Genomic DNA, 14,794 nt, shown 5'->3' on the forward strand with positions numbered 1-14,794 from the left:
TCCCCGCCTCCCGCCGGCTTCACACGGGACGGGGCGGCAGCCCCTCTCCTCACCCGGGAGGCTTCAAGCGGATTGTCTCCCTGGATTTTAAAATGTTTGTCACTGTGCAGATGACCCGTCCCACCTCCGCGGGATTTCCTGGGGAATAAAAAGAGTTTATTTCCCGCTGAGGATAGAAGCGTGAGAAAGCCCTCCCCGCGCCGCGGGAACCGCTGCCCGCTCGGCGCCCGGCACCGCGCTCGGAGCGCGCCTCGCCCCGGCCGCCGAATGCGCCGCCCTCCGTCAGGTGTCAGAGATACCTGAGCAAAAGGGGGAAAAAAACCCGCCAAAACAACCGAACGGCTTCTTCACCAAAACGAGGGTTTTCTCTCTGAGAGGAGATAAACACTGCAGGTGGTGCCTGTGTGTCCTGCATGAAGAGCTTCCCAAAGGGCTGCCAACCCCTTTTTTCTTTCCCTCAGACCCCTCCTCAGTCAGGATTGGCTATCAAACTGTTGTGCGCAGAAGGAAAAAGAAAAAAAAACAAAACCCCCTAAAAAACAGAGATCAGTTGTCACTGTTCTAAAAGTTATTATTTAAAAGAAGCTCTTGACATTTTCAGCATAAGTACTCAAAAATATTACTATCACCTATATTTTGCTTAGGCTTTTGTGTGTTCTGTTGTGTTGTCCCAGGGAAAGGAAAACAGTCACACAGCCTGGGCATCTTCGAAAGCAGAGTGGGAGGTGGTTCTGCTCAAAGCAGGTCGAGGGAGGTGATTCTCCCCTGCGGTTCTGATCTCATCAGACCCCACCTCGAGTGCCTCACCCAACTCAAGGGGAGAGGAGATCCCACCATGAGAAGGATGTGGATCTGCTGGAGTGAGTCCAGAGGAGGGCCATGAAGATGATCAAGGGGTTGGAGCACCTCTGCTTATGGAGACTGAGAGAGTTGGGGCTGTTCAGCCTGAAGAAAAGGGTCTAAGGAGAGCATACAGCAGCCTTCCACTTCCTAAGCACACCTTCAAGAAAGCTAGAGAGGGACTTGATACGAGGGCATGTAGTGACTGGACAAGGTGAAAACTGAAAAGGAGTTGATTTAGATTAGATTTTAGGAGGAAAGCCTTCAGTGTGAGGGTGGTGAGTCAATGGGAACAGGTTGCCCAGATAAGTTGCAGGTGCCCCATCCCCTGAAGTGTTCAAGGCCCGGTTGGATGGGGCCGTGAGCAACATGGTCTAGTAGAAGGCCCCTGCCCTTGGCCAGGGGAGTTGGAACTAGATGATCTTTAAGGTTCTTTCCATCCCAAACCATCCTATGGTACTATGGAAGAATGACTTAAAGTGATATGATGACTCAACAACTCTTCAGCAGTAACATATGAGTTTCTCTTGATAGCTACTCTACAAAGAAGAGTAAACAGAACCACACCAGTCATTCCCAAGGCTTTACTTATTTAAAAAACAAATCCAATAAAAATTTTGAGACACTCTGAGGAGCTGTGTGCAGCAGAGAACTGTTGAGAATCTGAATCTGACCATGCCCATGTTCTTGTATTCTTGCACTGCTTGATTGGTCCCTATAAATATTACAGCTGAAAGCACTAGAGAGGAAGATCTGTGATGACCCTAAAGCACTAGAGGTGGCACAAGGACAGATGAGTGTTCAGAGATGTGTGGTATATCTGAAGCACAGTGCTGCCATGATTGTAAGTGCATCCCAGGGCTGATCCTGAAGTGCTGGGGCATGAGAGGCTGTGTTAGGGTACAGGATGGAATCCCAGCAGCTGCAGTAACTCCTAACATGAAAACTTTCCTCATGCAGTGAAGTCTCTCAAGCTCATAAGTTTTAAGAGCATGAAGCACTGGGTGTTTCTCTGATGGCTTTTTCACTCTGGAAGTTTCTAGTGGTATTGCTCACTCTCTGTACAAGCTGGCCTTGAAACTTGTTTTATTTGAAGAAAAATATTCTTACTCAGGAGAGCAGTGAGATTCTAGAGTATCCTTTTAGTAGTGCCCCAGAAGGTTTTTATGATAGAATCCTTCACATTTCAAACTAGGAGAAGCTGATGCCTGCTTGCCATGAGACTACACCCATCAACTAACAATTTCCTTTCCAAAAATTCCCTTCCAGGTTCATACCTGAATGAGAGATTTGGTCTATCAGTAAAACCCTCTGGGCCATTTGTAGAAAGCAGGACAGGCAAGGATGCAAAATCCATGAGGAAAACTTGAAGGAAGCAGTTTTAAAAGTGAAGGACCAATTCAGTATGGTGAAAGCCCAAGCATGAACCAATTAAGCCCAAGCATGAACCAATTAAGTACAAAGCCCAAGCCTATGTCCTCAACCTGAAAGCATATTAAGGACATATGACTTGTTAGTCACATAGTAGGACAGGAGTATCTGTAGCCAAACAAGGGGTAAATAGAAAGAAGTAAGAAGGAAAAATATGAGCCTATTCATTTTCTTTCAGAAGGAAAATAGGCTCATATTTATTTAATGACGTTCAAAAGTGTCTCTTCATGTGGTTTTTTTGACAGAAGGATTTCCTTGGAAGAACCAACCTGCTGGTTTCCTCATTTATCTTTAAAGAAGAACGGCATTGCTAGTTCTCATTATGTTTAAAGGTTTCCCTCCACTGGCATTAACACTACACAGCAACACACAACTTAAGGTGTTAAGGTGACATTTAAATTTTTATATTAAAATGCACACTTACAAATTTTTCAGCCTTCCTTTGATTAGCACAGAATCACAGAATGGTTAAGGTTGAAAGGGACCTCTGGAGGTCATCCAGTCCGACATCCTTGCCAAGGCAGAGTCACCTACAGGTTATCCAGCTGGGTTTTGAATGTCTCCAGAGAGGAATTAATTATCTTCTTTAGTACCATCTTCTGTCTTCCATCCAAGCCTCCCTCCACACTGGTGACTACCCCTGTTCCACATGTAGGCAGACATTTAGCAGTACATGATGTGGCTGGCACAGAAAAAAAGTGAATTCAGGAAGTGGGGAAACAGAGCAGTCAGGCAGGTATTTTTAAGATTAGATGAGTCAGGTTTTCATGACAAGGTACATGGAAAGAAAATAAAAATAGACACCAAGCTTTATGAAATTATTAAGAAGATCTCATAAGTTAAGGGGGTATTTCTGGATTGGTCTTAGTCTGAGCCTGAGCTGCTGCTCAAAAAGACAAATAGACATTTTCAGATCAGTATTGATGTAATGTTTCACCCCTTGCTATTTCTAATGTAAACATTTATTTTGAAGTACAGAAGAGGATCACCCTTATGTAACTGTGCATCCAAGCACAGTCTAGTGGAAAGACCCCGGAACTGTGGTACATGTCTTCAGTCATAAGCTATGCCAAAGTGACACGTGGCTCAGCAGTGCTGACTGCAGTTTTATCCACACAGTCAGGCGAAAAAAAGAGCTACAAATGCCTTCAGTTCAGCTCATTGTGTCAGTAAAGAGAACGGTGCTTGACATGCCACTGCCCTACAGAAGATGGCACTAAAGATATTTAAATTCTGGGAAAGGGTACAGCTACCTCCGGAAACTCAGCTTGAAGTAAGGAGGATTAAAATCTCCAGTTGTTTTCTACATAGATGAATCGAAGGACTTTAGAATTAATTAAATAATAAATAACATGGCAATAAAAATATGGAAGTTGTAGTTTGATCTTATATTACAAACAAATTTTTTATTATTGTACCAGTAAGTGATTAGCGTTCCGTTCTGTTTGACACCACTGCTAAGCACATCAGAGGAGGCAGCTCAAGGACTGGTGTCAGGAAATATTATTATTTCTAGTTTTGTAGGATGACACTGTGAGTTCTAATGGGTAGCAATAGAGGCACAGGAAGACTAAATATCTCGTCCTAGGTTATGTGGCTCTGAGAATCGCACTGAGACTCTAGGCTGGCCTTTCACCCACCAGAACCAGCTTCCCCTGGTCCTTTCTGGCTTTTTGGAAATGTGGGAAGTCTTTTAATACTACAAAAAGAACATCAACAACATAAATCCGAATCTTCTGGGATATGGAACAGCAAGATGCTTTCCATTCATCTTCATGGAATCTAAAGCTCCATGTAAGATGTAGCAGAGGAAGAGCTATAACTGTACAAGCCAGGCATCTGTTAGGAGGAAGAATCAAAAAGAGAGACAAAGGACATGGAGACTTCTAAGAGGAATTAGGCCTGCTATCATTCTGCCATGGTGTGATGCTATTTTTTTCTCTGACACTACAGGCAGAAATATAAAATAAAAATATTGGTGTTTGAAACACATTGATTCCTGCCACAACAGGACATCTGGCAGAAATCTGAGCTGAAGAAAACAAATTTAGAATGCAGAGTTCAAATAGTTCTCTGCTGAGTTAGTGAGTTAAATCAACTCATACAGAAGTTTGAGGAAAGATTCTGTTGGAGCAAGGAAGATGGTCAGTAGCTGAGAAGCAGGGCCAGCAGAGAGGAATAGGAAGCATGGAAAGGTACAGAAGCAAAGGGAGAATAGGCAGTTAAGGTTTTTGCCTTTCTAGTAGCAGTCACTCAGGAAAACACAGCCAGAGGCTGTGGTTTGAAATTGCAGCATGTGTGGCAGCAAACAAACTTCATGTTGCCATTCCCTCCACCCCTTCCACTCCGTCCCTGAAGCTCTTCTTGCCCAACAGTGGTGTACTGCCCCACAGTCTTGTCAGTGTGGAAGTTCATATGGCCTCCCTGTAATGAAGTTCAAGGAATTAATCCATCTGGAAAACAATCCAGCAAAGCAAAACATTTGTTTCTTCATCAGCTAAAACAGTGGGCCAGTCCAGTGCTGAGCACAGCTGTGCAAACAACTGTGCTGGCTCATTGCAGGTCCTGGAGTTGGAGGCACCGTGTGTAATGGGGTGGGAGAGACATACAGACAGGATAAGAGTGAGCAGGAAGGAATGACATCAGTATGAATGCCCTAAACTAGTATTGCCAGTGGGCAGGACATTGTGCCAAACCACAACCAAGGCTTCTAAACAAGGATGTTCTTTCTCATTGTGTAAGAGCAAATACAGTGTGTTTTACCAGGAATATACCTGTGTGTCATGCAGGATGAACTTGTAAAGGCCTCAAATAATTACTGCCTTCCACAGAAAGGAACTGCAGTAGGCATCTTGCTTTGAAATAGAAAAAGTAGTATTATGTAAAGGCAAAATCCTCTACAAAATTCCAACTGCTTCACAATGTGATGGTCTGCCTTTGGAATTAAAGAAATAAATAAATAGCACAAAATGGCATGCCATTGGTGGGAAAGAATCTCCTGACTGCAGACCAGGCTTCAGTGAACTCCACCAATGTTTGCACATATAGTAAAATGGGCAGCAAAACTGAAGAGTGATCAAAAGTGAACAGTGATCTGGGTTTCTGTCTTTCTCCTGTTGGGACGAATCCCTGTTTTACAAGACACACAGCCAAGCATAAGGAGCTTTTTACAAACTATGCTGAGAAGAAAAAAAAATCCATCACCAATTTCACTTACACTAATTGGAATTTTAATTACTCACAATACCACCTCATATACCTAGTTAAGTGGAACATACTATGGCACACCAATGTCTTATTACAGTTGCCAAAAGCACAAAGTAACCCTGTTGACAGAGATGGTCCTGGACAAACGCTGCACTGGTAAACAGATTTTTGGGTGCTAACAAGACTGAAAATGTAATTTTCAAATCCTGGTTTAGATAAACCTTGAATGGATACCAGTATGATGTTTTTTTCAAGTCAATCATGTTATTGTGTAATGTTCCACTGAGGATCTTCCACAAACTCCAGCTCTTCTTTACAAAACTGTTCTTTGCTTCAGAACAGGTCTCCCATCCGAAAGTTTTGCAAGTGCTTCATGTTTCACAAGAGAAGCACTTACACCTTCCTACCTTCTACAACTGCTATTGTTAAACCATTTCTCCCAGTGATAAAGATTTATTGAATCCTGAGTATCTTCCAGTGTTGCTGCAGCTCCTCCCAGCTGCATGCAGTTTATCCCATTAGGTGGATCCTGATTCTCTGACAATGAGTCATTAATAACTATTTTACTGCAATACACAAAAGCTTCTATCATGACATAGACAGAAATTATGCCTGACAAATCCATGTTGCAATGTCTCATTCAGTCTTCTTTCAGATAACAGTGAGGGAATGATGTAGTCAGTTTGCTGCTCTGAGTCTTTGTGCACGTGTGTGTAGAGGAATAGACTGGAGTTTGTTTTATCTGTGCTGGACAAATTGTAGAAGCTGTTTAAACTGTTTATTAAATACTCAGTCCTTGGAAAGGATGCAATACCTAGGGCAGGGACATGACAAAGTGTAAGGAGACATTACATTAATGATGCAACATAAAATAGGCTTGAAATCTTTACCACACAATAATTATATTTTTTCTGGCACGTGTTGCAATGATCTTAACAAACAATGTTTGATTAAACTGTTCTGATCCCTGAAACATGACGCAGTTGTCACCTTTATCTTTCAATTGGGAAAACTCAGGAACAATGAGAGTCAGGGTTGACTCTGTGTACCAGGACTGCCATTACACTTTCAAATCAAGTGAAAGAAGTCTCGTGATGAAGGAAATGTTGATCGTTGGATACTAAACAGGTAGCAAGTTTTCCAATCATCACAACAGAAGTGCAGCATTCCTCTTGCAATGTGTGGATTGCTGAGAGATGTGGGAGGAGTTTTTATAGGTTGTCATAAAGACTGAACCTCCACAGCTGCAGAACACTTTTAAATCCTATTTCATTATCTCAATTTGCAGTTTTAAGCCTGCTGCTGTCTTTCTCAGATGATGTGTCTAAATTGCCACAATTGCCAAGACAACAAAAAAATATACATCTTGCATAAGCAAGTAAACCTGCCCAGCACAGCTTGTCCATTGAAAAATGCCTTGTACTTCAGACCAGTGTGTCTGCACCACACACTACAGTATTCCTTTTCCTGGGGACTGTGCCAGGCTATGACTGGAATGCTGGTTCTTAGCAGCACACAGGATATATGCTGCTGTTCAAAACATCCATCTACAACCTGCAGTCATTCATGGCTCAACTCTACAAGCTCTAAGTTTGCTGAAAACATACTTCCCTAAACTGTACATCATTCTGATACTGTATCACTCCTTTACCACAGAGACTTATGCAAGCATCTGTCAGCCTGGTGGTATTCTTGGAGAGGATGTTTTTAGTAGATGGCTAATGCAAATACAATGGATTTGGCTATTCAAATACATAGATGTGAAATAACCTCTGAGTTAGTGGCAACGATTAAACTAAAAGGGAGAAGGTAAGTGCAATGATGTGACCAATTCTGACATTTAAACCTACAGTAGGATGGGAGACCAACCATAGCAAGAGCAAGGAATGTTCTCAGAGATGGAGAGTCCAAGATGTGGCTTGTTTCCTCATCTGGGCCTTCCAAATTAAAGATCAGTGCATTTCCAAGCCTAGGTTATAAAGACTTTCGTTTGATGGCTAGGAAACTTTGTATAGAAAATAGCCAAGTCAAAGCTGAGCCACCTTTATAGAAGAGAAATATAATCCACAAGAGAAAATGACAGTGACAAGCTTGGTTGGTCAGATGGGGACAAAAGTGTAGGTACCTTCTGAACTATCTTGAAAGTCATTACCATTAGTCTTGGCTCATTAAGCTTCAAATAGTTACCATTATTCTTGCCACTGTCTGCAAACAACTTCAAATGACTGTGTGGATAATAAGATGGTGAAAAATCAAATGACCCTGTAATACTCTGGGTAGTGCCTGTCCTCAATATCAGAACTGGTGAACAAAAATACCGTGCAATTCTTTGAGTGTGATTTTCGGGGTAAACCTGAAAGCTTTAGGGTAAACCCCATTAGCCTAATTTTGACGTGAGGAAATTATAATTAGAGAAAAAAAAAAACAGATTAATTTTCATCAGGTTTAGTTTCTAGCAAAGTGCTCTTAGCTGTTCCTTATTACTACAGTACACTTTTCACAAAAAGCAGCTTGTAACAGAGGTGCTATTTTGAATTGAACCTCCATAGTACAGGAATGCATTTCTCTGTATGGACCATATAATTTGTTTTTTGTGTTTGTCCTATCAGACATAAAATAACTTAGCACGCTGGCTTATAATATCTGTAAACAACCATAGGATATTTTTATATTTGTCCATGAAAACCTTTAATAAAGGTTTCATGGACAAATGAAAGGTACTTCTATATCCAGAAGTCATAAATAGAGAAGATCTATATTCTAGTTTCCTTTTAAATCACTCTTTCCCACAAGGTAGTTAGGATTTTTTTTCTGTCTGGGTCCATGAGTTACCAATGAAATTTGCTTCCCCTCATCTCCTTACTCTTCTGACAAACATGTTTGTAGTTTTGGTTTCAAGGTTTTGGATCAAAGTTTAACCTGATTGAGTCAATGGTGATTTTTCTTGGCAATTGCAGTCAAAGAGTCATTTCAGCCAGCCCCATTTCTATACTCCTCAGTTTTGATACCACATTATTAGACACTTCATGGCCTGGTTATGTGGGACACTGAACAATGAGGAATCAGCTTCTTTTACAGTCATGACCTCAGAGTTGCTGCTTAAGTTTTCAATATGCTTTGCAGTCTTTATTCTGAGGAAAGCCTAGGAACCAAGTACCAAATGCAGACACTACTAGCACATTTCAGGAAAGAACACAGCAATGTATTTTAATCTGCATGAAATCCATTTGTAGAAGGTCAGCTATGCAATGTAGCACATGTAGAAATAGGTGCAATTACCATGTTCCTATAAAGTATCTGATTTTTTTCACAAAGCAACTATTCAGTCAAATTAAATGTACAGAGATCTCAGAGCTGTCATTGCCTGATGCTGCATTTCTGGATCAAAGCCCTCTCTTGGCTACATCCAAACACTTTCCCCAGTTGTATCTTTTTTTTGCTGTCTGATAATCTTGTTGCCAGACTGCTAGTTGAAGATAACTTCATAGTGTTAGTGGTAACAGTTTTGGGGTGTCTCATTCCAAGTTCCAGCTAAATTCAAAGGTAGGTGGCAAAAACAAACTCTTTCCCTATGGAGCTGGTTAAGTTCATCATTGGCCTTTTCCAGCTGCAAGGCTGTCTTAAGCAGCAGATCTGATTTCAAGTGGAGATTTCAGGGTAACAGGCAGTGTAACCAGTGGAAACACCAACCTGCAGCAGGCTAAAATCCTTACACTGGCCCTTGGCTATTGAGTATAGTGTTGGTGCAAACGTTTTCCACTATAGAAAAAAGATTTTTATTAGACATGTTAGGTAACACACAGCATGTATAAGTAATACAGAAAATACAGAAAACAGACACAACAAAAGTGCTTTAATTATAATTTCAGGAAAAAAAAAACTTGTTAGAAAATAAATGTAATAGTAGAGCACTGGGACTACTTTGCTCTCTTTGTACATGTACATGGAATAATGCAGGAACTCTATCAGGCACAAACCTGGTATGTGACAAACTGTGTTCTTTGGATTTGAATTAAGGATGTTTTCACAGTCCAAGTTTCCAGTCCAGCTCATTATGGATGACCGTCTTAACTTTTTTTCATGGTTCTGAGGATGATGTTTTTTATGGTTTTCTTGCATTCCTCTTAGGTGACAGATTTCTCTCTGCAGTCAAGTTCCAACACTGGATGTAGCTCACAAGCAAGGTAAGCCTATTTATGCTCCACTTTCAGTGCACAGTGAAGGGTCATGGGTCTTAATTCATGCAGCCTTGTTTACTCCAACAGTGACAAATTTAAATGTACAGTAAAAGATGAATACAAATAGAGAAGCTGAGCTAGTGCTCATTCATTTTGGAGAAAAACCAGTTATTAAAGCTACAGAGGAGAAACAGACAGCTTTCTAGAAGTGGGTTCAATGGGCACTTGGGAGATCAACTGTATTGCCCTAAGTGCCATATGCTGCCCATCACAGGCATAAAACACCTTTTGAGACAAGACCAGACCAAATCATATAGTACTTCAAATTAGTAATATACAATTTACAATTGTAAATTAGTAATTTACAATTTACAGCACAGCAGGGTGAACTTTAAGCAAAATATCAAGTTCCTCCTCATTTCTGATTGGGTCCCTTTGCCATTTTAGCTCTCCAAGCTGTCTGTAATTCCTGCTAAGTCAACTTTAAGAAAAGGAATGTTGATTTAATCTCACTATATGGAATGTCAGAGAGACTGGGAATGGTTTGCTCAACTCATTTGAAGAGCACCTCAGATAGGGAAAAGGTTTTATTAAGAAGAACTGTGCAGGCTAGATAGAGAAACAGCAATCAAAGGAGCACTGGATATCATGCTGTAAGTTGAAGCACTTCTTTTGGATAACCAGCAGAAGAAAAAAAAAAGGCTTTTTTTTTCTTGGTTTTTATTGAAAAAAAAAGTTTTCAGAGTATACAGCTGAGTGAGGCACAGTCAGGTGGTAAAACATCTCTTTATCAGATGAAGTCTACTATATCAAGATTCTTCACACCATATTGTGAGGGAACAAGAGAAGTTGTTGCAGTGCCTCCCTCCTCCCAGAGGTGACAACCCTTTTTTTCATCCGATCAAGAGAATGAAAAATGAACTTCATTCCTCCCACTGCTGTAGTCTTTGTGGCTATGGGGAGGCAGCATTGACCTATTGGCATTCACAGAGGTTGATAGTGGCCACCCCCAACCCTTAAGGAAATGCTTCTCAGTGCAGGCAAGATGAGAGGAAAAAACCATGATGGTACCCAGCAAAGCTGATAGCATGCATTGCCAGAGTACCAGTGCTCCTACACCATTTTCTTGCTCTCCAGATTACTTAGAGAGGACACCTAGTGTAAACACAATCACCTCCCTGTCTTCTTCCTTCTCAAAAGCCGTGATGTGCACAGAAAAACTCCTTTACCCCACTTTTCACCAAAGACCTTTGATACTGTTTTGCCTCTGAGCCAACACAATGTGTTGTAATTCCTGGATCTCCTCTGGGCCTTCCACTAGAGCCTTCTCTGGTCCTTTCCACTCCCCGTGTTTGAAGAATTAACTGTCCAAACAATAGGGGACAGCAGGCATACTTGGAGAAGCTGGTGCCAGAAGGCCACTCTCTCTAATTGTGAGTGCAGGAATACTGAATTAGCTTTTGATCTTTAAAACCTGCCTCAGCATCAGCTTCCCAAGGAGGCTTTCAGTTTTAAAACACAAAAGAATATTCATTTTTTTATCCTTTTCCTTGAGTAATGAAAATATTGTTTATTGTTTTCTTACACCTAAGAAAGTTGAAGGGAAATGGGGAGCCAGTAAATCCTGAAACCAGGGACTTATTTCAAAACTGCTGCTTTCCCAGATTCTTTAGTGCAAACTTTTATCACTAGGTAGCACAACTCAGCCAGATTCAACATCATGCAGATCCCAGATACAGCAAGCATGAAAATAGTAAATGTGGTTTTCTCAGTGGGCCGAGACACAAAACAATCCACAGTGTTGGGGCAGGGCCAAGCGTCGCACTTCACCAGGCGGGGCATCTGGTAGCCGTCGTACATGTAGTAGAACACGTACATGAACACTGCTTCAAAGACGACCCTGAAGAAGATGCTGCTGGTATATGTCCACCACAAGGGGCCCCGAATGTGAATCCTTTGATTTTTTAGCTCTTCAATATCAATTTTCTCACCCTTTCTGAACCGCCTTTTCTTCTCATGCCTGGTGTAAGCCACATGCATGGCCACCAGCAGCGCAGGTGTGGAGACAAAGATCAGCTGCAGGGCCCAGAGTCTGATGTGAGAGATGGGGAAAAAATGGTCATAGCAAACATTTCTGCAGCCAGGCTGAAGCGTGTTGCAGACAAAATCTTGTTGTTCATCTCCCCAGACTCTCTCTGCAGCCACAACCAGGATCATGATACGGAAGATGAAGAGGACTGTGAGCCATATCTTCCCAATACTGGTGGAGTGCTTATTTACACCTCCCAAAACACCCTGCAGAGTTCCCCAGTCCATCTTCTCTTCTGTGTCCTTTTACCTGCAGGATGACACAATACACAGAATGGTCACTTTTCAAATTGTGAAAAATCAACTCAAAACCTGTGAAAAAGAGAACTTCCTAACAGTCTCTCCAGAGCCATAGGCAAGTGTAAGTCACTTTCATTTATGTCATCCATATGTTTATGGATTTAAACAATTTATTAAACTCTCTTTCCATCAGTTTATGATGGGCCAAGCACACATCAATGTATTACTCAATAAGGCTTTGGGCAGAAAATAAGTACATCTTAATACAGTTCCTCTGTACATCCTCTATGTTCTCATGCCCTTTCTGTGGTCGACTCTGGTCAGCATTTTACCTTTCAGTGTACTTCTCAAAGCAACAGAAATTACTATCACTGCATGAGTTAAGGCACATTTAGACAAACTTCAGTCTTTTCTAGCATTTTTACAGGCTTTCTTTACCAACACCAAAGCCTTAGAAGGCTGAGGTGCTTTCTTTGTCCCAGAGGTAAGTACTAGTTGGCCTTTTTCAGCAGAAGTCCTTGCTCCACGCAGACACATGCAGCAGGCCTCCAAGGCTTTCTGTCGCCTTGAAGTACAATGTTTGAATTTGCCAACACTGGTGAGAAGCCTCAAGCCAGCTCTGTCAGGGCTGCATGCTTATATAGCACAAGCCAGCAGGCAAAGGCAGATAGAGCAGAGCCTGCCCTTCCACATTCATTGCTATGTCATCCAAAAGATGAGGCAAGCAGAGTCACAGAGTTGAGAAGAAAAAGCCCTCAGCTGAAGAATTTATGTTGATTTTCTAGATGCTATCGCACTCCAGCAGAATGCAGAAAGTCAAACATCAGAAGTTCCATTTCAGCTTTCCTCCTACTCTTAAAAATCTAAAATCCACTCTTTGCCCCTTTTGAAAGTAAGTTTTGCTGAAGTTCAGACTTCAGTCTCAGGGCTCAGCTTTCAATGATTGCAGCCATTTGGAAACTATCACTGAATTGGACAAAACACTTTGAAACCCGACCTGGGAACCTGCATAGCTGGTCCATCATATCTCAAGGCTATACTGGGAGAGCCACACAGGCCATGGATAAGAGCTCCATCTCCTCTTGGTGCTAGCTGTGTGCTGCGGGGAGAGCTTGGTCCCTTGCAACACAACGCAGGCCAAAATTTACAAAAATCCCTCATTCTCACACAGCAGAGAGGGGGGGGAAAAAAAGAGAACTTTTTACCCTGGTGCAGTTACATCCCAACCAAAGGACAAAACGTGCCCCAACACATACCCTTGGTACGAGGGCCTAGCTTGTACGGACAAGCCTGAGGCAAGAGGGAGAGGTCAGATTTACTGTGATGCGGAAAGGTAAAACTGGGTAAGGCAAAAAAGAAAACAACTTTGAGAAGATGACTGGAATTCCTGAGACTTCTCATGCTTTATCTCTGCTGAAACTGGCACCATTTTATACTGACCTAACCTGCAGGCTATGATGAGATAGCTGCATCATCCTGGTAAGAACTCCCTCATATATGTTGCATGGTCAATAAAATTAAGTCAATTAAACCTTCACAAGAAGCTAATCAGAACTGAAGGAAAGTCTGGGAAGTGCATATCGCTGAGCCGAACAGCCTGGGTTCCAAGTGACATCTCACACTGCAGTTCCGAACCGAGGCTCTAAGTTTTGGGGGGAGCAAAAAACTTTTCTCCCTTTCATCTGCCACTACCGAACCAGTGCAATTGGCTTTTAGGGAGCCAATCTACCCGGACGCCCAACTTGCCAACCAAGACACCGTTACTGAAAACCACTCCAAATCCCCACTCTGGGTTAGTAGCGCCTCCCTCCCTCCGCGCCGATCTTTATCCCGCCGAGTTCCCGCGCGGCTGCGAGCCTTCAACGGAGGGAAGCGGCAGGATTGCCGTCCGCTCCTGTCAGCGGGCACCCTTGGCAAACACCGCCTTTGGCTCGGAGCTCCGACGGCACCTCCCGGGACGGGCCGCGCGGTCCGAACTTGCCGGCCAGCCGCAGTCACCGCCCCCGGCCCGCTGCCCGCCGGTCCCGGGGCTGGGGGCTGACAGCGCCCACCCAAGCACAGCTTGCCCGAGGTCGGGGCTGCGGCGTGGCTGCCCCAGACCCACCGGGACGGCCCCGACCCGAGCCCCACTCTAGCACACGGATCGCCACCCGCTCGGAGGGGTGCACAGCCTAATCCCAACCTCGGCCCCGATCCCACTGCTGCGGCACGCGGGAGCTGCTTCGCACCCTCACCTGGCACGGCTGGGCAGGACACAAAGAAACCGCTCCGGACCCTCCGCTGGCACGGCTGGGCAGGACACAAGGGACGCGACAGGCGCGTCGCGCTGCTCCAAGGTCCGCTGGCACCTGCGGAGCGGGCAGACCCGCCTTCTACGGCCCCGAGCTTTAAGGTCCCTCCCTATTCACCTGCAGCCGCTTTTAACCCGCCCCCGCCCGCCCCCTCCCGCGCCCCGCTCCTCCGGCCGCCCGCGGAGGCGGCAGTGGGAGCCCGGGGCGGGGTCGGGCCGGGGCCGAGCCGCTCTGCCGTGCCCGCGGGGCGGGAGCTGCTGCGAGCGGAGCGGGACTGGGGACGGTGCCCCCCGCGGGAGCGCCCTCGGCTTCACCCGGGGCGTCCATGAGCACAGGGTGCGCATCGGGCGGAGCGGAGCCGGTACCCTGCAAATACGGCCCGGAGCCGAGATTGATTCCCAAGTGTTGGCAGAAAACACGTCCCGGAGGGAAATCAGTCCCGCGGGACACACCGAAACCTTCCTGAACCGTGGCGGCCGGAGGAAATCGTCGCCTTTAGAAAGCTGGGACAACGTTCAG

General features: G+C 44.0%; 1 protein-coding gene across 1 annotated transcript; it reads right to left on the reverse strand.

Moving 5' to 3' along the window:
* Positions 1 to 8,669: 8,669 nt before the first annotated feature.
* Positions 8,670 to 14,406, reverse strand: LOC103827307 (gap junction beta-2 protein). The gene is made up of 2 exons (XM_050978961.1): positions 14,219 to 14,406; positions 8,670 to 11,994 (listed from the first exon to the last, which is right to left on the reverse strand). Exon 2 carries the CDS (start codon positions 11,970 to 11,972, stop codon positions 11,295 to 11,297), a length of 678 nt encoding a protein of 225 aa, XP_050834918.1. The 5' UTR covers positions 11,973 to 11,994; positions 14,219 to 14,406; the 3' UTR covers positions 8,670 to 11,294.
* Between the last annotated feature and the right edge of the window lie 388 nt (positions 14,407 to 14,794).

This window comes from Serinus canaria, chromosome 1, assembly GCF_022539315.1.
Source record: "Serinus canaria isolate serCan28SL12 chromosome 1, serCan2020, whole genome shotgun sequence".
NCBI classification, from domain to species: Eukaryota; Metazoa; Chordata; class Aves; order Passeriformes; family Fringillidae; genus Serinus; species Serinus canaria.

What these genes read in the sequence shown, in the direction of transcription:
- LOC103827307 (XM_050978961.1), bottom strand. Translation starts at nt 11,972, where the DNA reads ATGGACTGGGGAACTCTGCAGGGTGTTTTGGGAGGTGTAAATAAGCAC.